A 27,947-nucleotide genomic window follows, 5' to 3' on the forward strand; every position below is an offset into this window, starting at 1 on the left:
CTAGGGAGGTGTTTAGGACACGTCCAACCGGTAGGAGGCCATGGGGAAGACCCAGAACACGTTGGGAAGACTACGTCTCCCGGCTGGCCTGGGAACGCCTTGGGATTCCCTGGGAAGAGCTGGACGAAGTGGCTGGGGAGAAGAAAGTTTGGGCTTCCCTGCTTCAGCTGCTGCCCCCGTGACCCGACCGCTGATAAGTGGAAGTAGATGGATGGATGGGAATTTCAAGGGCGTAGAATTGGGTAGGGACGCTAGGGAGACGTCCCTACCAATATCCAGCTGCTACTGTGTAGTCACTGTCAATACAAACGCTGCCCGTAATGTTTAGTCAATGATTATGGCACAGAAAGGGTTAAATGTCGGTTTCTGCTAGAAGTCCCGCCAAAAACATAACTATCGCTCCCTGATTGGTTGCCGGTTTCATGCTAACTTACGTGTGATTGGCTGTCCCCGCTGTCACTCCTGCTTGTAAAAGCTAGCCTACATGCTAGTTGTAAGCGACCGCACGAGAGGCAGTGCAACTGTCAGTGTAAGTTGTCAACATGTTCGGCATTTGTTGTCCCTGGCACACGGTAGCTAGATGGATTTTAATATCAGTGCTGTGATTTACATTGTGTTTGTCTCTGTTTGCGTGCGTGTATGCTATAGGTTTTGAAGGATGTCTATGAAAAGAAAACTGGATATAAGAGACTTCTTTAGGAGTCAAACTGTAAGTTACTTCAAGGGTGTATAGAGGCTCAACAATATTGAATAATTAAACAACATATCACTCCAGTCACGCCCCTTAGAGTGCTATAATGAGCATATACCATGGACTGGAGTCATATATTGCTTTTATAAAACAGTTACCAATAAAGGCAATATGAAATAGGAATACTCAATCAATTTAATGTAGTTTTATTCAACCATAAATACATATTATCCAATAAAATAGCCTCACTGTGGAAAAAATAGTCCCACCTATCTAGACGTTAGCTCCAAATTAGCACTGCATTTTGTCTTTTCCTCCGCTTTTTTTTTCAGGTGAAAGTCAATGCTCAGTCCCCTTTACCATTGTTAACCCTCCCCGGAGGTGAAAGTTAACCTTAAACATGTGGATTCAACTACTTTAGTCCGTTTTTTAACATCCTAAAAACATAAGCTGTCTTTTACTACGGACTGCAACAGTCCGTTGTCATGGATATATGACAACAACCTCCATTCATACCAGTCATGCGTGCCTGAGGCGGAGTGATAGCCTGCGCTGTGATAAGGCTTTAGAATAGTAGCCGTGCTCAATATTTAAACCACGGTTAACAGCCAATCAGATCGCCGGATTTCACCTTTCCATTTTATTTTTTTTAAAATTTTTTTAGTTTCATGTAACATATTTACAGTACAAAAGCAGCAATAGAAAGAAGTAGATGAAGGGAAAAAATGTGAGAGATTTAAACACAAGTTGGGGAAAAGATTATTACAATTCATTTATGTTTATTTACAATGTTGTATTGCATGAATGTATTTCTGATGTTATTGATGGACAGTAGGCTATGTTAATTGACAGTATGATGCACAGTTGCACTACAGTCCTACAGTAAAGAGAAAAGATGAGAACTCTTCGAAGTTGTCTCCTTTGCTTTCATTTTAGTTACTTTACCCTAAAACATCTGCATGAAGTGAAATTATGATTGCTAATGTAAAAAAAAAAAAGGAAACTTTCAGAGTGCTGCCTTGGAACACTTTTGTGTCCCCACCAATCTCAAAATCAAACCTACTCCCTTGGGGAATTTACTTGAATTCAATTTTGGTCGGTAAATCAAGACGCAGTTTTTGCAACGTCATGGTAGCATGCTAGCGCATTGTATACATTAGCATGCTATATTCAAACACTAAAGTTCCATTCGAATATATTCCCCGTTATATAAATTATATTGCCTCTCGTTTTCAAAAGAGCATTGGCGAATACAAGGCACAACTTTTTGAGTCGTCACCAAGATTTATATCACTTTGACACACCTCATAGATCACTTCCAGACGCGTCACCGGTGTTGTGCCGAATTCTGCACCCCCGCCGTAAAATGCACCCCCTGTCGGGAGCGCGCTTACGTCACTCGGTTGCATCACCCGTCTCGAAAAGTAGCTAAACTCGGCTAAAATCGCCTCTTTCGGCATAAAAATGTACATAACAAGGTGAATAATCCAAGTTGTCTTTACTTTGGATATATTAATGGATGGATTAATTGTGATTCTTTAATGATTTCGCCGCCATTGCCTTTAATGATTTCGTCGTCATTCAATCGCCTCTTTCGGCAGAAAAATGTACATAACAAGGTGAATAATCCAAGTTGTCTTTACTTTGGATATATTAATGGATGGATTAATTGTGATTCTTCAATGATTTCGCCGTCATTGCCTTTAATGATTTCGTCGTCATTCAGGTGGGTACATCGCCTCTTTCGGCATAAAAAAAGTACATAACAAGGTGAAATAATCCAAGTTGTGTTTACTTTGGATTTATTAATGGATGGATTAATTGTGAGCCTTTAATGATTTCGCCACCATTCAGATAAGGCGAAACAATAACCATTTAATATAGGAATACTTGCTGTCCCGAAAATGTATTGAAGTATTGTATTAAAGAATATATACACCAAAGTAAGCCTCTATATGTACTTTTTTAGAGACATCAAGGAGAACGAATGTTTGCTGCTTCACTCGACGGGATCCAATACATGTATTTTAAAAATATGACATTTTCTTTAACTGTAAGAAGCTCATGGGTGGATGGATGAATACATTAATAAATGAATGCATCTGATACCTATCGTTGTTTTGATTTTAAGAATTTTCAAACTGAACATTCACAAATAACTTTACCAAAAGTACCCGAAATACCAGAGATGGAGTTATGGTGGGGGTGCATTTTCAGTGAAGAGTTGATTCCAGCTGCCTGAACATCTATCTATCTCTGGCTAGGATGGTCGTAGAGACATGAAACTCACCCTGGTGACTCATCCTTACCCCATCTGTATACTGTGAAAACCATGTGATGATTGGACCCCCACAGGCGGAGTTAGGGGGGGGGGGGGGTGCATTTTCAGGCAGCACCAACAGCCCACCTGCCGGAAAATGCATCCCCTAGCTATCTCTGGCTAGGATGGTCGTAGAGACATGAAACTCACCCTGGTAACTCATCCTTACCCCATCTGTATACTGTGAAAACCATGTGATGATTGGACCCCCACAGGCGGAGTTAGGGGGGGGGTGCATTTTCAGGCAGCACCAATATCTCTGGCTAGGATGGTCGTAGAGACATGAAACTCACCCTAGTAACTCATCCTTACCCCATCTGTATACTGTGAAAACCATGTGATGATTGGACCTCCACAGGCGGAGTTAGGGGGGGGTGCATTTTCAGGCAGCACCAATATCTCTGGCTAGGATGGTCGTAGAGACATGAAACTCACCCTGGTGACTCATCCTTACCCCATCTGTATACTGTGAAAACCATGTGATGATTGGACCTCCACAGGCGAAGTTAGGGGGGGGTGCATTTTCAGGCAGCACCAATATCTCTGGCTAGGATGGTCGTAGAGACATGAAACTCACCCTGGTAACTCATCCTTACCCCATCTGTATACTGTGAAAACCATGTAATGATTGGACCTCCACAGGCGGAGTTAGGGGGGGGTGCATTTTCAGGCAGCACCAATATCTCTGGCTAGGATGGTCGTAGAGACATGAAACTCACCCTGGTAACTCATCCTTACCCCATCTGTATACTGTGAAAACCATGTGATGATTGGACCCCCACAGGCGGAGTTAGGGGGGGGGTGCATTTTCAGGCAGCACCAACAGCCCACCTGCCGGGAAATGCACCCCCTAGCTATCTCTGGCTAGGATGGTCGTAGAGACATGAAACTCACCCTAGTAACTCATCCTTACCCCCTATGTATACTGTGAAAACCATGTGATGATTGGACCCCCACAGGCGGAGTTAGGGGGGGGTGCATTTTCAGGCAGCACCAACAGCCCACCTGCCGGGAAATGCATCCCCTAGCTATCTCTGGCTAGGATGGTCGTAGAGACATGAAACTCACCCTAGTAACTCATCCTTACCCCCTCTGTATAGTGTGAAAACCATGTGATGATTGGACCTCCCTAGGCGGAGTTAGGGGGGGGTGCTTTTTCAGGCAGCACCAATAGCCCCTCTAAACTCTCTCCCTTTGTTTATAATGCCAATTTTTTGCTGGATTTAGTCTCTATAAACTCCAAGGAAAACAATACCCGGCTGGGGACAATTTTTGAAATTGGTCTCCAAACTAAGGCATGCGGGCTGAAAGCGGCCCGCCGACGTCCAAAATCCGGCCCCTGGATTTTTATTCATGTTTTGAATTTTTGGGACATGGGGGACTTGTGGGAATCCATCCCAGGTAAGATTTCTGAACATTTTGAGGACTTTTGCCTACTTTCCCAACTTTCCCCCCCACTTCCAGTGTGACTTTGCGGTGTGCGCTATGGACATGCTGGGCATCCCTTGACTCGGGTGGCCAGCTGCGGGACTTGTGTGATTGATTTTTTAAAACTTTGAGGACTTTTGCCTACTTTCCCAGCTTTTCCCCCACTTCCAGTCAGTTGTGGTGTATCGCTATACATGGGCTATTATTAGGAAGAGGCGTTTATTTGGTAATATACAGTATATATATATATATATATATATATATATATATATATATATATATATATATAAATCACTTAGATTTATATCGCGCTTTTATAAACACTCAAAGCGCTCACAGAGAAGTGGGACCCGACATTCATTCACACCTGGTGGTGGTAAGCTATATCTGTAGCCACAGCTGCCCTGGGGTAGACTGACGGAAGTGTGGCTGCCAGTTTGCGCCTACGGCCCCTCCGACCACCACTAATCATTCATTCATCATTCATTCACCAGTGTGAGCAGCACCGGGGGCTAGGGGGAAGTGTCCTGCCCAAGGCAGTGATTTTTTTTGGATGTCAATAGGTGGGAAGCGAACTTGAAACTCTCAGGTTTCTGGCCGGCCGCTCTACCCACTACGCCATGCCGCGCCTATATATATATATGTATATATTACACACACACATTGTTGTATATATACATATAAATATGTATACATATATATATGTATACATATATATATGTGTATATATATCACGATGTGTGTATATATATATATATATATATATATATATATATATATATATATATATATATATACTGTATATTACCAAATAAACGCCTCTTCCTAATAATAGCCCATGTATAGCGATACACCACAACTGACTGGAAGTGGGGGAAAAGCTGGGAAAGTAGGCAAAAGTCCTCAAAGTTTTAAAAAATCAATCACACAAGTCCCGCAGCTGGCCACCCGAGTCAAGGGATGCCCAGCATGTCCATAGCGCACACCGCAAAGTCACACTGGAAGTGGGGGGGAAAGTTGGGAAAGTAGGCAAAAGTCCTCAAAATGTTCAGAAATCTTACCTGGGATGGATTCCCACAAGTCCCCCATGTCCCAAAAATTCAAAACATGAATAAAAATCCAGGGGCCGGATTTTGGACGTCGGCGGGCCGCTTTCAGCCCGCATGCCTTAGTTTGGAGACCAATTTCAAAAATTGTCCCCAGCCGGGTATTGTTTTCCTTGGAGTTTATAGAGACTAAATCCAGCAAAAAATTGGCATTATAAACAAAGGGAGAGAGTTTAGAGGGGCTATTGGTGCTGCCTGAAAAAGCACCCCCCCCTAACTCCGCCTAGGGAGGTCCAATCATCACATGGTTTTCACACTATACAGAGGGGGTAAGGATGAGTTACTAGGGTGAGTTTCATGTCTCTACGACCATCCTAGCCAGAGATAGCTAGGGGATGCATTTCCCGGCAGGTGGGCTGTTGGTGCTGCCTGAAAATGCACCCCCCCCTAACTCCGCCTGTGGGGGTCCAATCATCACATGGTTTTCACAGTATACATAGGGGGTAAGGATGAGTTACTAGGGTGAGTTTCATGTCTCTACGACCATCCTAGCCAGAGATAGCTAGGGGGTGCATTTCCCGGCAGGTGGGCTGTTGGTGCTGCCTGAAAATGCACCCCCCCCCTAACTCCGCCTGTGGGGGTCCAATCATCACATGGTTTTCACAGTATACAGATGGGGTAAGGATGAGTTACCAGGGTGAGTTTCATGTCTCTACGACCATCCTAGCCAGAGATATTGGTGCTGCCTGAAAATGCACCCCCCCCTAACTCCGCCTGTGGAGGTCCAATCATCACATGGTTTTCACAGTATACAGATGGGGTAAGGATGAGTTACCAGGGTGAGTTTCATGTCTCTACGACCATCCTAGCCAGAGATATTGGTGCTGCCTGAAAATGCACCCCCCCCTAACTCCGCCTGTGGAGGTCCAATCATCACATGGTTTTCACAGTATACAGATGGGGTAAGGATGAGTCACCAGGGTGAGTTTCATGTCTCTACGACCATCCTAGCCAGAGATATTGGTGCTGCCTGAAAATGCACCCCCCCCTAACTCCGCCTGTGGAGGTCCAATCATCACATGGTTTTCACAGTATACAGATGGGGTAAGGATGAGTTACTAGGGTGAGTTTCATGTCTCTACGACCATCCTAGCCAGAGATATTGGTGCTGCCTGAAAATGCACCCCCCCCCTAACTCCGCCTGTGGGGGTCCAATCATCACATGGTTTTCACAGTATACAGATGGGGTAAGGATGAGTTACCAGGGTGAGTTTCATGTCTCTACGACCATCCTAGCCAGAGATAGCTAGGGGATGCATTTTCCGGCAGGTGGGCTGTTGGTGCTGCCTGAAAATGCACCCCCCCCCCCCTAACTCCGCCTGTGGGGGTCCAATCATCACATGGTTTTCACAGTATACAGATGGGGTAAGGATGAGTCACCAGGGTGAGTTTCATGTCTCTACGACCATCCTAGCCAGAGATAGATAGATGTTCAGGCAGCTGGAATCAACTCTTCACTGAAAATGCACCCCCACCATAACTCCATCTCTGGTATTTCGGGTACTTTTGGTAAAGTTATTTGTGAATGTTCAGTTTGAAAATTCTTAAAATCAAAACAACGATAGGTATCAGATGCATTCATTTATTAATGTATTCATCCATCCACCCATGAGCTTCTTACAGTTAAAGAAAATGTCATATTTTTAAAATACATGTATTGGATCCCGTCGAGTGAAGCAGCAAACATTCGTTCTCCTTGATGTCTCTAAAAAAGTACATATAGAGGCTTACTTTGGTGTATATATTCTTTAATACAATACTTCAATACATTTTCGGGACAGCAAGTATTCCTATATTAAATGGTTATTGTTTCGCCTTATCTGAATGGTGGCGAAATCATTAAAGGCTCACAATTAATCCATCCATTAATAAATCCAAAGTAAACACAACTTGGATTATTTCACCTTGTTATGTACTTTTTTTATGCCGAAAGAGGCGATGTACCCACCTGAATGACGACGAAATCATTAAAGGCAATGACGGCGAAATCATTGAAGAATCACAATTAATCCATCCATTAATATATCCAAAGTAAAGACAACTTGGATTATTCACCTTGTTATGTACATTTTTCTGCCGAAAGAGGCGATTGAATGACGACGAAATCATTAAAGGCAATGGCGGCGAAATCATTAAAGAATCACAATTAATCCATCCATTAATATATCCAAAGTAAAGACAACTTGGATTATTCACCTTGTTATGTACATTTTTATGCCGAAAGAGGCGATTTTAGCCGAGTTTAGCTACTTTTCGAGACGGGTGATGCAACCGAGTGACGTAAGCGCGCTCCCGACAGGGGGTGCATTTTACGGCGGGGGTGCAGAATTCGGCACAACACCTGTCCGGATGTGTATTTTTCCTGGCGTTTAAACTCTGCCTGCGTCGTCTATCAGGCAGAAAACATTATTTTAAAAAGCGGTCAGACATGAAACTGATGTTAACGTGTCTGGAAGAACAGGTTTTGATCATACATGAAAATGAATGACGAGCAACTTCGCCGAGGTGGAAGTGACACACGTGCTCCCGTGAGGTGTTTTTGGCGCCCAGGCGTTTTAATATGACGTCAGTGGCCCAAACAGCTGATCTCGTCGCGTCAACTATGCGCCGCGCCTTGCCAATACAGCACGAGTTTCACCTTGTTGTGGACGCGCACACACTTTTATTGACGCAACGACGACGACGGCTAGCCTTAGGACGACATGCCGAAATATTGCGCGGTGCTCAACTGTAAAAATGACTCAGCGGGCCGCAGCGACCGGATAAGTTTCTACAAGTAAGTTATAGCGAGCTGGGTTTTGGGTTTGAGTCCTTATTCCTCTCAGGTCGTCGTGGTGATAAGGCGCGTCTTCTTCAAATTAACACGTCTGTATAGAAATAGCCGCTTGGCCTATCTATTGCTGAAATAATAACACGGATGTTGGTAGTTTCTGCTTTTATGGAGGAGTTGGGTTCATTGTGTCTTGTTTTGACCTTTGAGACTCTTTAAGTTTCGATTCAATCACTGTTTGTTTACTGATCCGTTACATAATTCGAAGTTGAGCGTCTCAGGTATTGGAGTTTTACTTTATATCCATCTGTCCTTTCCATTCCCCTTTAACTTTCATATTTAATATCATACTCATATTACAATTATTAATTGTAGTGTTTCCCATGCCACTAACAAATTTGGTCTTTGTTTTTTTTTGTGCAAGTATTATCACTAGAAGAGGAGGAATAGCTAAATATGCTACATCAAGGGTTCTTTATCTTTTTGACCTTTGGTCCCAACTTTTCCACTACAGAAGGGCCAGGTGCCCATTAAAATACTACCACTGAATTAGAAATCTTATCCTCGATTTTAATCCATCCATTTTCTACCGCTTATCACCTTTTGGGGTCGCGGGGGGCGCTGGCGCCTATCTCAGCTACAATCGGGCAGAAGGCAGGGTACACCCTGGACAAGTCGCCATCTCATCGCAGGGCCAACACAGATAGACAGACAACATTCACACTCACATTCACACATTCGATTTTAATCGTATTCATTAAATACAGTACAGGCCAAACGTTTGGACACACCTTCCCCTCATTTAATGCGTTTTTTATTAATATCCATGACTATTTACATTGTAGATTATCACTGAAGGCATCAAAACTTTGAAAAAACACACGAGTGAACTAAAAACATGTTGTATGTTGAAGTTACTTCAAAATCCCCACCCTTTTGTTATGATTACTGCTTTGTACACTCTTGGCATTCTCTCGATGAGCTTCAAGCACGCCTGTGAAATGAAAACTATTTCAGGTGACTACCTCTTGAAACTCATCGAGAGAATGCTACAGAGCCCCTAAAGCAGGGGTCCCCAAACTATGGCCCATGGGCCAGATACGGCCCGCCAGCGTTCGAGATTTGGCCCGCGAGAAGTCCCAAGTACATTTTTTTTTTTTTTTTTTTTAAATCTGTCCTTTCTAATCCATTTTCTACCACTTGTTGCTTATTATTCTCAGAGTCTCCTAGCCGCTCAGGCAAATCACATTGTCTAAAAATGCATTATTTATTTCAATGACTATTTAGTTTGTAGATTGTCACTGAAGGCATAAAACTATGAAAAAACACCTGTGGAGTTATGTACTTAAAAAAAAAAGTGAAATAACTGAAAACATGTTTTATATTCTAGTTTCTTCAAAATAACCACCCTTTGTTACAATTACTGCTTTGCACACTCTTGGCATTCTCTCGATGAGCTTCAAGCATGCCTGTGAAGTGAAAAGCATTTCAGGTGACTACCTCTTGAAACTCAACAAGAGAATGTTACGGAGCCCCTAAAGCAGGGATCCCCAATCTACGGCCCGCGGGCAACATCCAGCCCGTCACTGTTCGAGATCTGGCCCGTGAGAAGTCCCAAGTTATTATTATTATTATTTTTTTAAATCTGTCCTTTCTAATCCATTTTCTACCACTTGTTGCTTGTTACTCTCAGAGTCTCCTAGCCGCTCAGGCAAATCACATTGTCTAAAAATGCATTTTCCAATCGATGAAGTGATACCATATATATACATACACATATATATATATATATATATATATATATATATATATATATATATATATATATATATATATATATATATATATATATATTATATCTATATCTGTCAATCCTTTCCGTGTCCGGGCCAGGTAAGGTTCCCCGTGTTGAGTCAAATTAAGCCGCAGGCTCCATAAGCCAAATTATGTTAACCCAATGCGGCCCCCGGGTTTAAAAGTTTGGGGACCCCTGCCCTAAAGGGACATGGGGGATTTTTTTTTTTTTTAGTTATGTATCTTGTGCGTACGAGAAACTATTTCATGCTCACACAAAGGTTTCTTGTGCGGTCGAGGTAGTTTCTCGTGCGCAGGAGATGTTTTCCCTTGCATGATCACAAGAAACATATCTAAAAAAATATTTTCCCCATGTCACTGTATGTCTCTTGTGCTCACGGGAAAACATCTCGAGCGCACGAGAGACTTTTGCGTGAGTACGAGATACATATCTAAAATAAATTTAAAAAAATGTCCCATGTCCTTTTAGGGGCTCCGTAGTAGGCTAAGAGTGTGCGAAAAAGTAATCAGAGCAAAGGGTAGCTATTTTGAAGAAACTAGAATACTGCTGCTCACTGCTCCCCTCACCTCCCAGGGGGCGAAGAAGGGGATGGGTCAAATGCAGAGGACACATTTCACCACACTTAGTGTGTGTGTGACAATCATTGGTACTTTAACTTTTTTAACTTTAAAACATGGTTTCATTTATTTCACCTTTTTTTTTGTTAAGTACACTTGTGTTCATTCATAGTTTTGATGCCTTTGGTCACAATCTACAATGTAAATAGTCATGAAAACGAATTGAATGAGAAGGTGTGCCTGTGCTGTATATCTAACCTACTTGGTTTAACTGGATATACCTTATTAAATATTATTAATAATGTGTTAACTACAAATAATATCAAGTTAGGCTTAGGTCAGGTTGATTACAACAATAAATACTAATCAAATATACTGCAAAAGGAGGGACTCCTAAATAACTGATAAAAAGTACATTTACATACAATTATGCTGGGCTAAAATAAATAAAGTGAGACTAAAGTAATAGATATGTTTAACTAAAGTTAGACTGAATGAAAATGTAATTGAAAACACAGCGCCTAAAAAGTTCTGATTTTGCTCTAGACTTCTGTTTACTGTATGGGCCACAAGTGGTGGCCCATACAGACCACAGCTAAGAAAAATATTTTTTGCGGCCCTTTAGTAGACACTCACAGCCCATTAATGGGCCCCAGCCCTAAGGAAAAAACACACTGAGATACACTAAACACCATAGGACAGGGTTTTCAAACTCATTTTTATCGATGACCACACTGAGTTATGGCTTCCCCTTGGAGGGCCACTTGTAACAGCTGATCATTTATGAATGTAAATGTATAAGAATCCACCTCACAATATTTTACAATAATTGCATATGCATTTTTTCATGAAATAGACCCCGAACGGGACAAACGGGCGAAAATGGATGGCCATACACTGTAAATATAAATCTGTATATTTCTCGGGCGCGGCACCGCTGCTGCCCACTGCTCCCCTCACTTCCCAGGGGGTGATCAAGGGGATGGGTCAAATGCAGAGGACAAATTTCACCACACGTAGTGTGTGTGTGACAATCATTGGTACTTTAACTTTACGGTCAATACCTGGCAGCTAAGTCGCCAGAATTTTACTGTAAAATGTATGGTGGTATTTACAGTGTATTAGTGTACATGAAAAAAGCAGTACCCTGTTTTGTTTTGGGGGGTTTTACAGGAGAATTCTGGTGACTGAGCTGTTATGTTTTAGAATGTAGAATCTAGTAGATTTTTTACGGTGTGTTATTTCAAATGAAAAAACAGTGCCACATTAAAAAATATATATATATATTGCAACTTCTTTAATGTCTGATAATATATATTGACTTATTTTATTTTAATGTTTAAAATATACTCAATTACATGCATTATATGTATTTTAATTCCGTGAAAATATAAAAAACTAATACATTTAGCAAGAAAAGATAAAGCACTTTATTGACGCATATTATTTCCAGGCTTTCACGGGCTATTCAAAATGATATGGCAAGTTGAGGAGTTACAATATAGATTGCAGTATAGATTTTATGACAATATTGCTCATCCCTAATTCAAATGTGTCACAGCGAATTATGCAAGTTAGGCGACATCATTCATAAAGCTTGTACTTCGCTTCATCCTAGGTTCCCCCTGCAGGACCCTGAGCGGCTGCAGCTGTGGCTGAGCAACATGGGACGGGAGAACTGGACTCCCTCACGACACCAGTACATCTGCCACGAGCACTTTGCGGCGCCGTGCTTCAAAGTACGTTGGGGGATCCGTTACCTCGAGAGTGACGCCGTGCCCACCATCTTCCGGAAAGCCGAGGTAAGACAAAAACAAAACATGACTGAACCATCATCTTAATCCACTAGTTCTTTACACAACGTCCAATCACAGTATATATGCTTCTATGTATAATCTTCAGGTATATTTACTTCTAGTGCACAGATGTCAAACTCTATTTTATCCATCACAATCATGGCTGCCCTCAGAGGGCCGCTTGTAACAGTAAATATTAGGGGTGTAACGGTACACAAAAATTTCGGTTCGGTACGTACCTCAGTTTAGAGGTCACAGTTCGGTTCATTTTCGGTACAGTAAGAAAACAACAAAATATAAATTTTTTGGTTATGTATTTACCAAATTTGTAAACAAAATCTTTATCCTTTTAACATTGGGAACAATATAAAAATTCTGCCCACGTTATTCCACATTAAACTGCCTGAAGTTGTTGCTTTGATTAAATAAAATGACAAAACCTTTCTTCTACATATAAAAAGTGCAACATTAAACAGTTTTAAGTCAACTCATCATGCTTAATTTATTACGGCATTTGGGAAGCCTGTAGTTGACTTTTATTATATAGATGTTATATTTTTGTCAACATGTGATAGCATGGACCCTGCCATTCAAATCTAGGCTTCTACATTACTAATGATTAATAAAACTGTAGCTGAAAAAATAGTACAATAGCAATAGTAGAGATTATTCATCCCTGAACACCATTGAGTTCATTTGAAATAACAGACAGACAGGGCTTTGCTGCCCCTAACACACGCACACACACACAGTAAAATGAGCTAACGTTACGCTAAAAGCTAATTCGCCTTCACCTCAAGCCAGAACTGCGAGCGAGCTGAGCTGCAGTTTAATTTTCTAGAAGGTCAACGGGCTCATAGTGATGCTAGTAGTAGTTGTGACTGGGAGGTGTTTTTTATAATTTGGGGAGAGTACGCTGTCCGCTGCTCCCCTGCTAATCACGTATCTGCTCGACGCTGAAGCATTGACTACATGCGCTCTGAATACGACTTGCTGATTGGCTGTTATATCGCTCTGATTACGCACTGCTGATTGACTTTGTATGTAACCAATCAGATGGTTGTGTGGGTGGAACAATGCTCGGTGCTCAGACAGAGGCAGAAAGCAGAGCAGCTTGTTAAGACTTTAGCTTACAAACTCGTTCGATACACCTCCGAACCGGACCGAAACCCCCGTACCGAAACGGTTCAATACAAATACACATACCGTTACACCCCTAGTAAATATATGAATATAAACGTGTAACAGCTGTTTTTAATTATTATATTTTTTAACTACAGTTTGAAGGATATCGCAAATCCAAGTGTCAAGCACATATTTAAACAAAAAAAATGCTGCACAGTCGGATAAGTATAAAATTATGCAATTACATGCAGTCAATTTTTCTGTCAAAATTCAAAGAACAAATACATTTGTCAAGAACGTGCAGCTTTTTACCAGGCCACATAAATCACATTAAATGAAGTGGTGGTACAGAATAAATAATGTTGCAGGACGGATCGTTTCTGTTGCAATTATATTAAAGTGTAGAAAATATGCAATTGCAGTTGCATGCAGTTAGTTTGTCATATTTGAAAGAACAAATGCGTTTAGCCAGAAAGTGCTTTAATATTTCCTGCTTTTTACATGCTACATAAAAATGTGATGGACCATGTTATTGAATGTGATGGACCATTAAATAATGTCATGGGCCACATTAAATGATGTGATGCACTACATTAAATGTTGTGATGAACTACATGAAATAATGTAATGGACCACAATAAATGATGTGATGGACCATATTAAATGATGTGATGGACCACAATAAATAATGTGATGGTCCACATTGAATAATGTAATGGACCACATTGAATATTGTGATGGACCACATTTAATAATGTGATGGACCACATTGAATGATGTGATGGACCACATTAAATTATGTGATACACCACATTAAATTATGTGATGGACCACATTGAATGATGTGATGGACCACATTGAATGATGTGATGGACCACATTGAATGATGTGATGGACCACAATAAATAATGTGATGGGCCACATTGAATAATGTGATGGACCGCATTGAATGTTGTGATGGACCACATTAAATATTGTGATGGACCACATTGAATGATGTGATGGACCACATTGAATGATGTGATGGACCACATTAAATTATCTGATACACCACATTAAATTATGTGATGGACCACATTGAATGATGTGATGGACCACATTGAATGATGTGATGGACCACATTGAATGATGTGATGGACCACATTGAATGATGTGATGGACCACGTTAAATGATGTGATGGACCACATTAAATGATGTGATGGACCACATTAAATGATGCGATGGACCACATTAAATGATGCGATGGACCACGTTAAATAATGCGATGGATCACTGTAAATAATGTGAAGGACCACATTGTTGACGTGATGGGCCACAATAAACATTGTGAATGACCACTTTAAATAATGTGATGGACCACATTAAATAATGTGATAGACTATTAAATAATGTGATGGATCACTGTAAATAATGTGAAGGACCACACTGTTGATGTGATGGGCCACAATAAACATTGTGAATGACCACTTTAAATAATGTGATGGACCACATTAAATAATGTGATGGACTATTAAATAATGTGATGGATCACTGTAAATAATGTGAAGGACCACATTGTTGATGTGATGGGCCACAATTAACATTGTGAATGACCACTTTAAATAATGTGATGGACCACATTGAATAATGCGATGGACCACATTGAATAAAGTGATAGACCACATTAAATGATGAGATGGACCACATTAAAAAATGTGATGGACCACATTAAAAAATGTGATGGACCACATTAAATGACGTGATGGACGACATTGAATTATGTGATGGATCACTGTAAATAATGTGAGGGACCACATTGTTGATGTGATGGGCCACAATAAACATTGTGAATGACCACTTTAAATGATGTGATGGGCCACTTAAAATAATGTGTCTGGCCACACTGAATAATGTGATGGACCAAATTATTCAATGCGGCGAGCCGTTTTAAATGACGTAGTGGGCCAAGTCTGGCCCACAAGCCTTGAGTTTGACGCATGGAATCTAGTAGATTAGGAATGTCCACTTATATTTTAATGCAAGTACAGGTAGTAATTCCTTCCATATGTAGGCTCTGCAAAAATATTGTTTTTTGTTATCCTTGTAGAAACGCAAAGTGGTGGATGGTACTGAGAAGAAAGTGAAAGTGTTTTGCCCAAACACTAATCCAAGTCTTGCACCGTCAGTGGACAGAACGGTAGAACAAGTTGACTCGTCACAGATGCATGGGATCAACTTAAGGGAGTCGGGTGAGGGTCCAGAATCCAAGCAGTGGGCTGTGGTCATGGGTTCAAATACCGCAAACCTGCCTTTGACGGTAATGCACTCGGTCGATGATCACGGCGACAGCGAGGTGGTGGTTCTGTCTTGTGACGGCCAGGAGGAGCTGCTGGGCGAGATCGCCATCACTGTTCCCAACTCCGCCCACAGACTTGTTTTCAGAGACCCATCAACAGAAGAAATCCCCACGGCGGAGTCATGCCACATCCAGCAAGGCCACGAAACGCAGGTCATCACTTACTTTGAGATCATACCCGATGTCCTCCCCAGCGACGTTTGCGCCCATTTGCGGGTCTCCCAGGACATGGTGCTTTCGTCCGCCCTGAGCCCCGAGCCCATCGCGTCCACTCTACCTATCGTGTCCAAACACGCGATGACGCCTTTGCTTTCCCGCAACTTTGGGGCAGGAGGAGGCTACAAGCAGCAGGATGCCGCCGTCACACAGGGGCAAGACCACCAGCTGGAGGAGCACTGGTGAGAAATTTATTCTGTTTTATTTAATTTAGGCAATATATTACTCATGTTCTGTTATCAACACATCATTTCATACCATATTTTCGAACTATAAAGCGCACCTAAAATCCTTTAATTTCCTCAAAAAGGGACAGTAAGCCTTATAACCCGGTGCGTACTAATTCTGGTTGCGCTTACGACCTTAAAGCAATTTTATTTGGTAAACGATGTAATAATAAGTGTGATCTGTAGTTGTCATTCACACATAAGAGATTCTAGAGCCGTGTATAGCGAGTAAGGCCAATTGATTGAGAGGCGCCATCTTTGCTACCGATAACGTGTGCGGCTGTGCCTGTAAGCAGGCAATTTCAGTCCTTCTGGCGTTAGTTTTACTGAGAAAATTAAACAAAATTGTAAGTCTTTATATAGTTCTAAACATACTCCAGCTCATAAATGTACGATAAAACGTGATTTTATTTTGTCAAAGTATAATTTTGTGACTATAGTGGCCGTATTTGATGCACTCCGCCTCTACATTCATGCCGTGTTAAGTCACCAGCTGGCTGACTAATGCTCCTTTCAGCACAATTTACGTCAGAAAATACTCAATGACCCAAAATAAACGTATTACTCTCATTTTGCCAAAATCTTCATCAGTTTTGGATCTACAACTCGACTTGTTAATCACAAAACAAACAGGCAATCGGTGAGTCTTAAAAAAATCAGTGTGCGAATCAATCAATTGAAAATATGTTTGGCAGACTCAAAGAGAAATGTATAACTCATATTTTCATAGGGATTCCAATGAAGTTCTTACTCATAGTCCCAAGAGGAGCCATGTCTTGGCGGGGAGCATTTTTAAGCTCTCAGCTGCTAAAAACTTTCCTTGGAAAATTTAGATTACCTTCCAAAACTGAAATCAACATAATTATTCGCGAGCCACTCACATAAAGAGAACGATATCTCTGTTCAGTTCTCCATTCCGCAGCCATATGTGGCTTCTGGTCCAATAGTCTTCCGCAATCTTGTCTTACAATCATAAAAAATGGGTCTTCAAGAGGATATAGGTAAACGGGTCTTTTGTTAGCCTCAAGCAGCAGATGTTTACGTGGCGAAAAACTTCCCAAATAAAATACATTTCTCGTGAGAAAGTGCAGTACAGCATAGGACCAGCAGCAAAGTTGGTAGCAATCATGGTGCTCTGAAGTCACGTGACTGCCTTTTTTAACAATCATTGAGGAGATCACCTGAAACTGGGTTGGCTCTCTCTAACCACAGTTGCGATGGATTCGTACGGACTGCAGGTTGACGCCTGTTCAATAAATGACGCTAGCAAGTACCGGTAACCAAGATACGCCAAAACGTTGTTTCATTGAGAATATAGAACATACACCGACAAGGCGCTCAAAAATCCTGTCAAAATATTTTAGTACGACTTTGTTGAGCTACGAAGAAACAGCGCTTGAAGGAATGCGGAGCATTATGGCTACCATAGTCAGATGTACTCTGCTTCAATGACCAAGCAGGCCCCTTTAATGCACCTTATAATCCAGTGCATCTTTTGTATGAAAATAAACCCACACATCAGCAGTTCACCTTATAATCCTGTTTGCCCTATGGTCTAAAAAACACGGTTGTTTGAATGCATGCTATCTAGCAACATGCTGGTAAGCCTCAAATAGAACCAGTTCAATCAAAATGTGTTTAATTGAATTAAGTAGCTGGTAATACTGTATATGTCACAAAGTCCTAAAAATTCTTGATCACTGCCATTTTGTCTTCATAATTTTCGTGTAGGACAATGTGTTTCTTGTGTGATGCATTGAGTCTCAAACATAGCTTGGACTCAATTCCAATATCGTTTCCCCCGCCTTGCCCAGCTACCACAAGCACCATCTGAGCAAAGCGCAGCTGGAGGCCATCGTGGCCAGATTGCAGAAGAAGGTGAAAGTTCTGCAGCAGCGGCACCGGCGCCACCTGGAAAAGCTTCTAGGCCTTGAGGCGACGGTGAGCCAGCTGCGGCAAAGCAACCTGCTGACTGAAGAGCGACTGCAGCTGCTGGAGAGGGTGAGGACGCCAGACATTTGTGACGAGTCATGTGATTCCGTGTGACGCGCCGACTCCTCTCAGACATACATTAAATAATTATAATGTGACAGACCACATTGGATGATGTGCAGGACCATGTTAAGTGACGTGGTGTGGCGGGCCACTTCAAATTATGTGAAAGACCGCCTTAAGTGATATGGCAGGCCATGTTAAATAATGTTGTGAAAGGCTGCATTAAGTGATGTGGCAGGTCACTTCTAATGATGTGAAAGGCAGAATTAAGTGATGTAACGGGCCTCTTCAAATGATGTTAAAGGCCTCATTAAGTCATGTAACGGGCCACTTCAAATGATGTGAAAGGCCGCATAAGTGATGTGGCGGGCCACTTTAATGATGTGAAAGGCCGCAGAAGATATGTGGCGGGCCAGCTCAAATGATGTGAAAGGCCGCTTAAGTGATGTAACGGGCCACTTCAAATGATGTGAAAGTCCACTTAAGTGATGTAACGGGCCACTTCAAATGATGTGAAAGGCCACTTAAGTGATGTAACGGGCCACTTCAAATGATGTGAAAGGACGCATTAATGATATGGCGGGCCACGTTAAATGTCAAGGGGGCCACTTAAGTGATATGGCTGGCCAATTTAAATTATGAATGTTGCCTGCTATTTCAAATGGTGGGTCAAGCCACAATGATATGGCAGTCCACATTAGATGACATGACCTGGCGGGCCAAATTAAATGATATGGGGGGCCAAAATAATTGGTGTTGCGGGTCAATTATATTATATGGGGAGCCAAATTAATTTATACTGCAGCCAACTTGAAATAATGTGAAGGACCGCCTTAAATGGAGTGGCTGCCCAATTTAGATTATGTGGTGAGCCAAATTATATGATATGGTGGGCCAATTCAAATGATGCAGCAGCCACATTTAAATAATGTAAAGGACCGTATTAAGTTTTGTGGCAGGCCACTTTAAATGAAAAGAAGTCAAGTGAATTATATTTATATAGCGCTTTTCTCGAGTGACTCAAAGCACTTTACATAGTGAAACCCAATATCTAAGTTACATTTAAACCAGTGTGGGTGGCACTGGGAGCAGGTGGGTAAAGTGTCTTGCCCAAGGACACAACAGCAGTGACTAGGATGGCAGAAGCGGGAATCGAACCTGGAACCCTCAAGTTGCTGGTACAGCCACTCTACCAACCGAGCTATGCCGCCCCTCTGGCTGACCATTTTAAATGGCGTGGATGCCCAATTTAAATTATGTGGCAGGCCATAATAAATGATATCGCAGAACCCGTTAAAATTATATGACAGGCCATTTTGAATAATGTGGCGGGCCAATTTGAGTGATTTGGCAGGCCATATTAAATAATGTGTCCGGCCATTTTAAATTATGTGATGGGCCACTTTAAATGACGTGGAGAGCCACGTCAAATGACGCGATGATTTCAGATCATTTCTGATCATTTCAGATAAAATAATATTAAAGTGTTGAAAATATTCTATTGCAAATGCATCCAGTTTGTTTTCCTGTAAGTTAAAAGCACAAATAAATTTAGCCAGAAAGTGCTTTATCATTTCCAGCCTTTCACAGGCCAGAGTAAATAGTTAAGTGACATGACGGGCCGGTGTAGATAATAAGAAAAATATGTGACAGTGTGTGGCGCTGTCTCTCCTCAGGCGTACATGCAGACCAGCGCCAGCGAGACGGTGGCCATCATCTACGAGGAAGACAAGGCGGCCTATTTTTACACTCTGAACGGCGGCGAGGAGAAGCTGTGAAGGTCTCCACACTCAGGGGCCAAAGAAAGACAAACACTACTGTTATTTTTGTAGTAATCGTTTGAAACGCGGATGTGGCTTGATAAACTGTGATATTTGCACAATTCTGGATGATAACTGGGGACAATACTGAATGTCTTTTTTTAAGTTTTCACTCTTTCATCGCAGCCATCTTTTTGTTTCAGCTGGAATCCAATTAAAATGTAACGCTCATTCAATGTCGCTTTTGTTTTCCTCCGCGGTTAAAAAATCTAAAGTTAAGACATTGATCCAATCAACAGTTTGTCACATTAATCGAGTAATCTGATAAAACACTTTATAACCTCAATGTGTATTGAAATGATCAGCCATTCTTCCACTTGCCAAAACCTTTATTCTTTTTTGTAATAAATGCACATCATCAACATTGAAATTGCACAGTTAACGTGTGTATTAATAAAAACAACACACACTACCACTCGTGTGTTATTGCAGTAGTTGTGTGAAATATCGCCACATATTCAAAGTTCCAGCCTCTCCATGCGGTCAGGATGTTTATAAATTTGTCACAATCATTAAACAATTAATCAGATAAAGAGAATACCAATCAAAGCTTTTTTTTACAGATTGATTCATCTTTGCAGCCCAGTGTATTTAATGACATTATTTCTACTCAATTCTATTTGGTTGTTGTTAAAACTAAATCAGGGGTGTCCAAAGTAGGGCCGAGGGTCCATTACATGCACATTCTAAAAAATACAATCACTTAAAAAAACAGCAAAAAGTGTATGAAAATTACCCAAAAAGGAATGAGGGGAATATAAATGTTGCCACGAATAATACAAATTTTCATTGCAAGCTGCAATATGTGCTTAGCATATTGCATTAGTTTTTAACTAGTAACCATGAATTGATGAACGTGGACCCCGACTTAACCAAGTTGAAAAACTTATTGGGGTGTTCCCATTTAGTGGTCAATTGAACGGAATATGTACTGTACTGTGCAATCTACTAATACAAGTTTTAATCAATCAATGCTGTCAAAGGAATAATTTTTACTCATGATTAATCACAGGAAATTACTGGCTTACATCTGTTGTGTGGTCAACTTGTCACTTATTAGTTGGTGCACTCTGAGCTTAAATATTACACAAATAAAGCTCATTGTCTTTTTCTGCCTTTTTATTCCTGATTTTCCTTCCTTTACTTCCTGGGGTCCAACACAATAACACATGTCATCAAATCCTGTGTTCCCACTAAAATGGTTTCGGTATTGCCCCGTGACCTGAGTAACCAATACATTATTTAAATTAACTAAGAAAATATCCCAATATTTTTTGACACAGAATGTCATAAAATAACCGTACAATATCTATTTTGTTCAAAAGTTACTCATAGTATAATCTAAAACATGGGTGTCAAACTCTGGCCCGCAGGCCAAATTTGGTCCGCTGTTTAATTTGGCCCTTGAAGCAATATCAAATTAACATTAGAGCTGGCCCGCCGGTAACACCCCATTCACCGCTAATACTCATACTTGCCATTTTCCAGGGAGACCCCCGAAGTTTAGTGCCCTTCCCGAAAATCCCCCTGGGCAACCATTCTCCCGATTTCCACCCGGCCAACAATATTGGGAGCGTGCCTTAAAGGTACTGCCTTTAGCGTCCTCTACAACATGTCGTCACGTCCTCTTTTCCTCCATATAAACAGCGTGCTGGCCAAGTCACATAATATATGCGGCCTTCACACACACATACTTGGTCAACAGCCATACAGGTCACACTGAGGGTGGCCGTATAAACAACTTTAACATTGTTACAAATATGCGCTACACTGTGAACCCACACCAAACAAGAATGACAAAACACATTTCGGGAGAACACCCACACCGTAACACAACATAAACACAACAGAACAAATACCCAGACCCCCTTGCAGCACTAACACTTCCAGAACGCCACGATATACACCTCCCGCTACCACCAAACCCCGCCCACCTCATTTTTTATTTTATTTTCGAATATATTAGCCTGTGGAAAAAGTTAATGTTTATATTTACTTCAGAAGGATGCAAATAAAAAAGAGGGATTAATTTTCACGGTGGCAGAGGGGTTAGTGCGTCTGCCTCACAATACGAAGGTCCTGCAGTCCTGGGTTCAAATCCAGGCTCGGTATCTTTCTGTGTGGAGTTTGCATGTTCTCCCCGTGAATGCGTGGGTTCCCTCCGGGTACTCCGGCTTCCTCCCACTTCCAAAGACATGCACCTGGGGATAGGTTGATTGGCAACACTAAAAGTGGCCCTAGTGTGTGAATGTGAGTGTGAATGTTGTCTGTCTATCTGTGTTGGCCCTGCGATGAGGTGGCGACTTGTCCAGGGTGTACCCCGCCTTCCGCCCGATTGTAGCTGAGATGGGCGCCAGCGCCCCCCGCGACCCCGAACGGGAATAAGCGGCAGAAAATGCATGGATGGATTAATTTTTTTAATTACATTTTATTTAATATACCACTGATGTTTTTTAGTTTGTTTTTTGAAAGTTGAGTTTCCACTATTACGTTATATAAGCTCTGCCTGTTGTATGGGAGGAAGCCCGAGTACCCGGAGGGAACCCACGCAGTCACGGGGAGAACATGCAAACTCCACACAGAAAGATCCCTAGTCCGGGATTGAACCAGGATTACTCAGGACCTTCGTATTGTGAGGCAGATGCACTAACCCCTATACCACCATGCTGCCCTATTTAAGTCTTGCTTGTTCAATATTCATTGCAAAACTTGTTTGGGTCCCTATTAAAAGGTTAATTTGTTCAACCTTGGCCCGCGTCTTTGTTCAGTTTTAAATTTTGGCCCACTCTGTATTTGAGTTTGACACCCCTGATGTAAAATGTTAAGCTTTTTTTATGACCCTATTCAACCTTTTTATTTCTTTCCCCTTGCCTGCCATTGTTTCATTGGCCGCTAGAGGGCAATAGAGTTATTTACTGTGTTTTTTCTGACTCAAATCTCTGGAGTCAAGAGTGAGTCAGCATTATGAACACCATTCACCTCTTCCATTCTAGCATGAAATAGTAAGTTTATATAAACTAAAATGTTTTTTCGAAGGGTTTTTTTTTTTTTTTTGGTCCAGGACTGTATAAAGCGATCTAGTGTTGCTTTTTGAACCCTCGAGCTCTAACAAGATTTAACAATCCTGACCCGAGTATCCGAGTTCAGTCTCTCACGCTGCTGGAATTTAAGGGAGGGTATTTTTTATTTATTTTTTTATTTTTTTCATCTGACTTCTTTTATCAGCAAGCATTAACTCACATGGGCCACAGCAGTGAGCTAATGGGCTAAATGTTCTATCAGAACACACACACACACACACACACACACACACACACACACACACACACACACACACACACATTCTGGGATTTGTTACCTTCTTGAGACTTCCGAAAAACGCCTACCTCTTTAGGACCAGCCTTTCTAGATGTATTAAGCTTTGTATTGACAACATTAATAATATATACATACTATGCAAATATAAAAAAGCTTGTTGTGAAAAATGAGTGGGAATTTTACAAGAAAAGCTTAAAATTTTGGCAGTATTAAAATGAAAGTTGTACTTTTACTCAACGCAAGTCAAAATGTTACAAGAAAAACTGAACATTTGTGCAATATTATGATAAAAGTTGGAATTTTACTCAATAACAGTCGCAGTTTTAAAAGAAAAGCTTAAAGGCCTACTGAAACCCACTACTACCGACCAAGCAGTCGGATAGTTGATATATCAATGATGAAATATTAACATTGCAACACATGCCAATACGGCCTTTTTAGTTTACTAAATTGCAATTTTAAATTTCCCGCGGAGTTTCTTGTTGAAAACGTCGTGAAATGATGAGGCGTGCGCGTAACGTCACGGACAGTCAGGAAATATTAGCGCTGTACCATTTGCGGCTAAAAGTCGTCTCTTTTCATCGTGCAATTAAACAGTATTCTGGACATCTGTGTTGCTGGATCTTTTGCAATTTGTTCAATTAATAATGGAGAAGTCAAAGTAGAAAGATGGAGTTGGGAAGCTTTAGCCTTTAGCCACACAAACACACGGTGATTCTTTGTTTAAAATTCCCGGAGGTGAAGCTTTACTATGATCAGAGCGGTCAAGCGAATATGGATCCCGACCACTTGTCAACCGGCAGGTTTCGGTGAGAAAATTGTGTTAAAAAGTTGCCTCTTACCGGAGATCTGTGGAGTTTGCGCCGTCCTTGTAACTGCCGTGACTTCCCTCAGAGACTGGCCTCAAGACACCCGTGGACACACCCTTCTGACTATCAGGTACTATTTAATCTCACTAAAACACTAGCAACACAATAGAAAGATAAGGGATTTCCCAGAATTATCCTAGTAAATGTGTCTAAAAACATCTGAATCCCCCCCAATGCAATCGCCTTTTTTTTAACTTTATTATTTTATTCTTTATTTATTTTAGTCTTTCGCTATCAATATCATCATCCACAAATCTTTCAATCTTTCAAATTAATGGGGAAATTGTCGTTTTCTCGGTCCTAATAGCTCTTTTTGTTGGAGGCTCCCATTATAAACAATGTGAGGATATGGGGAGTCCTCACCCTTGTGACGTCATCGTCTGCGACTTCCGGTAAAAGCAAGGCTTTTTTATCAGCACCAAAAGTTGCGAACTTTATCGTGGATGTTCTCTACTAAGTCCTTTCAGCAAAAATATGGCAATATCGCGAAATGATCAAGTATGAGACATAGAATGGACCTGCTATTCCCTTTTAAATAAGAAAATCTCATTTCAGTAGGCCTTTAACATTTTGGCAATTTTATAATACTAATCGGAATTTTACTTGGCAAAATTATGACAAAAGTAATCATTTTACTCAAAAGTGGTTCTCAAAAGGGGGTATACGTACCCCTGGGGGTACTTGAAGGTATGCCAAGGGGTACGTGAGATTTTTAAAAAATATTCTAAAAATAGCAACAATTAAAAAATCCTTTATAAATATATTTATTGAATGATACTTCAACAAAATATGAATGTAAGTTCATAAACTGTGAAAAGAAATGCAACAATGCAATATTCAATGTTGACAGCTAGATTTTTTTGGACATGTTCTATATATATTGATGTAAAAGATTTCTTTTTTTGTGAAGAAATGTTTAGAATTTAGTTCATGAATCCAGATGGATCTCTATCACAATCCCCAAAGAGATCACTTTAAGTTGATGATTACTTCTATGTGTAGAAATCTTTATTTATAAATGAATCACTTGTTTATTTTTCAACAAGTTTTTAGTTTATTTTATATCTTTTTTTCCAAATAGTTCAAGAAAGACCACTACAAAATGAGCAATATTTTGCAATGTTATACAATTTAATAAATCAGAAACTGATGACATAGTGAAGTATTTTACTTCTTTATCTATTTTTTTCAACCAAAAATGCTTTGCTCTGATTAGGGGGTGTCACGTTGAGGTCGCATTTTAATGCGGGATTGTTCCTCCAGTGCAAACATGGACACTCCGGACAACAACGTAAAGGTAAGATGATTTAATGACTAAGATACAGTACAAAATGGACATAAATAAAAGAAAGAAACGCGTGCCGAAAGCACGGGAAGCTAAAGCTAACTTTTAGCACAAGGACTAGAATAGCACAGGTTCAGGAAACAAGAGAGCTGCATGCCGAACGCATGGAAGCTAAGGTTAGCTCTTAGCACAATAACTGGAACTAGCTGTTACCGCAAACAAAGGACCCATGACGAGTGACAAAGGTAGGTTTAAATAGTGTCTCATGATTAGATACTGGTGTGTCCAAACAGAGGCAGGTGCAAATCATGTAACCATGGTGACAAAGCAAACAGGAACTAAAGAAGTCCAAAACTAACAAAACATAAATAAACTGAACGACAGGCGGTACTTGAATTAAAAAAAATGTTCACAGGGGGTACATCACTGAAAAAAGGTTGAGAACCACTGCTCTATTAGATGCAATGGTTTTCCATATTGGGACCATAATTTATGTCCTAACTTGTTCACCGGGCCTCATATGGAAGGTAATTTTCCTTGTTGATGTCTCAAGAAGGGTAGAAATACAAGACCACACACACACACACGCACATGCACACGCACACACATTGTCGGTACAATCTGACCTTCCAAGTCAACACTATGCGTTGTCCTGTGTTTAATTGAACAATAAACACAAAATAGATGTTGCTGTTAAACCATCAGATTGCATATATTCTCCATAGTGCCTACTGGAGGCGAGAAGTATAGTTGCATTTTACACCAAGCCCACCTAAAATGGTCATGCTGTATTCATCTACATATAAAATACTTCCTTGTGGTCTACATGAGGTGTTTTTGTTGGTGCTTCGGTCCAATCATTGCAAATATTAAAAATAACTCCACCATTAGTTTGTGCTGAGCTGCGCCATAAATTGTTTTACTAAAATACATTTTCTGACTAGTGACGTCATCCACCCCCTCCACTTTGTCCAAATCTCCCCTACCTTGTCACATTCGTTTGTGCTGAAACAACATTTTTTATGTCCGTTATAGATTTTTTACGTTATCAACTATTGTAGTTTTTAGGTTTTTAACGTGTCATTATTCATAACCAAACAGACACACCTTGTCAAAAGCTCCCCAAATGAGCCACATTTGTTTTCGCTACGTTTATCTAACCCGGGGGGGGGGGGTCAGCGACCCGCGGCAATTTAGCGCCGCCATACTGCCTCCATGGAGATTTTTAAAAAATGTATGAAAATGGAAAATGATGAGGTAAAATACATATTTTTTGTTTCAATATGGTTTCTATAGGAAGACAAACATGACACAAACCTTCCCAATTGTTAGAAATCCCACTGTTTATATTAAACATGCTTCAATTATGACAGTATTTGGCAAGTGCTGTTGTGTCCTACTAATTTCACGGCCCTTGAACTAACCATAGTTTGTTTATATGTACAACTTTCTCCGACTCTGCCACAGAAAGACGTATTTTATGCCACTCCTCCTCTGTCTCAGTGTGTCCACCAAACTTTGTATGCTGTGTGTGAATGCACAAATGTGAGCTTTGTGGATGTGTTTGACTTGTTGAAGTGCTAAACAGGCATAATTGGTCACTGCCTGACTGCAAGCTACTCGATGCTAACATGCTTTTTAGGCTCGCTGTATGTACATATTGCATCATTATGCCTCCTTTGTAGGTATATTAAAGCTAATTTAATTTCCTTTACTTATGTCCTCTGTGTATTTAATTTATATTTGCATGCCTCATGACACATTATCTGTATGTAATATCGGCTGCATTTCTCATATGTATTTGTGGGATATGTTGTTCCAGACCACAGCAAATCCATTAGAAGAAGACAGCCTGCCGTTTCCTTAAACTTGGAGACACATATCTATACCTTTGGCCATTTTAAGCCAGTCATTTCCAGAAGTTATCTCATCCTGTGAGAAGCCTCCATTTTACTGATGTTTTCCAATGTTGTCAAAATGTGTAGAATAAATATTAAAATTCAACATTTCTGTCAACGAATAATTGCCTGCAACACATAGTCATTTTGATAGTAGGCTGGTATAGCTAATATAGACTATTACATCATGTGTTCCCCTCATTATAACGCTTATATAAGGCTTTTAATTTTTTTGTGGCTCCAGACAGATTTTTTTTTTTTATTTATTTTTTTTTTTTTTTCAAAATTGTGGATTGCCGACCCCTGGTCTAACCATTATAGTTTTGTATGTTATTAACGTGTTATTATTAATAACCAGCCCCATAACATAAAAA

At 40.7% G+C, this 27,947-nt stretch overlaps 1 protein-coding gene and 2 long non-coding RNA genes across 5 annotated transcripts; 2 read left to right on the forward strand and 1 right to left on the reverse strand.

Annotated features, from left to right (window-relative positions):
- Nucleotides 1-423: 423 nt before the first annotated feature.
- On the forward strand, nt 424-21,325 carry LOC133536854 (THAP domain-containing protein 5-like). 3 transcript variants are annotated; one of them, XM_061877494.1, is made up of 5 exons: nt 424-529; nt 12,307-12,490; nt 15,697-16,343; nt 18,203-18,389; nt 20,060-21,325. In XM_061877494.1, the coding sequence occupies exons 2-5, from the start codon at nt 12,353-12,355 to the stop codon at nt 20,159-20,161; spliced, it is 1,074 nt and encodes a 357-aa protein (XP_061733478.1). In that variant the 5' UTR covers nt 424-529; nt 12,307-12,352; the 3' UTR covers nt 20,162-21,325. The 3 variants fall into 3 exon arrangements, with proteins under 3 accessions (XP_061733478.1, XP_061733479.1, XP_061733477.1); XM_061877495.1 differs by lacking the exon at nt 424-529 and adding an exon at nt 666-709; XM_061877493.1 differs by lacking the exon at nt 424-529 and adding an exon at nt 7,887-8,321.
- Nucleotides 7,114-8,462, reverse strand: LOC133536855 (uncharacterized). The gene is made up of 2 exons (XR_009802568.1): nt 7,494-8,462; nt 7,114-7,250 (listed from the first exon to the last, which is right to left on the reverse strand). It is a non-coding gene; the product is annotated as an uncharacterized LOC133536855 (long non-coding RNA).
- Nucleotides 21,326-23,147: 1,822 nt separating the features above from the next.
- LOC133537366 (uncharacterized) lies at nt 23,148-27,637 on the forward strand. Its single transcript, XR_009802677.1, has 3 exons — nt 23,148-23,205; nt 25,607-25,687; nt 27,498-27,637. It is a non-coding gene; the product is annotated as an uncharacterized LOC133537366 (long non-coding RNA).
- Nucleotides 27,638-27,947: the final 310 nt, after the last annotated feature.

This window comes from Nerophis ophidion, linkage group LG18 (assembly GCF_033978795.1).
Source record: "Nerophis ophidion isolate RoL-2023_Sa linkage group LG18, RoL_Noph_v1.0, whole genome shotgun sequence".
NCBI lineage: Eukaryota > Metazoa > Chordata > Actinopteri > Syngnathiformes > Syngnathidae > Nerophis > Nerophis ophidion.

Excerpts from the sequence above, each read along its gene's own strand:
- LOC133536854 (XM_061877493.1), top strand. The coding sequence starts at position 8,248 with ATGCCGAAATATTGCGCGGTGCTCAACTGTAAAAATGACTCAGCGGGC. Across the intron at positions 8,322-12,306 it reads GACCGGATAAGTTTCTACAA|GTTCCCCCTGCAGGACCCTG; the intron begins GTAAGTTATAGC and ends GCTTCATCCTAG. Across the intron at positions 12,491-15,696 it reads CCATCTTCCGGAAAGCCGAG|AAACGCAAAGTGGTGGATGG; the intron begins GTAAGACAAAAA and ends TTATCCTTGTAG.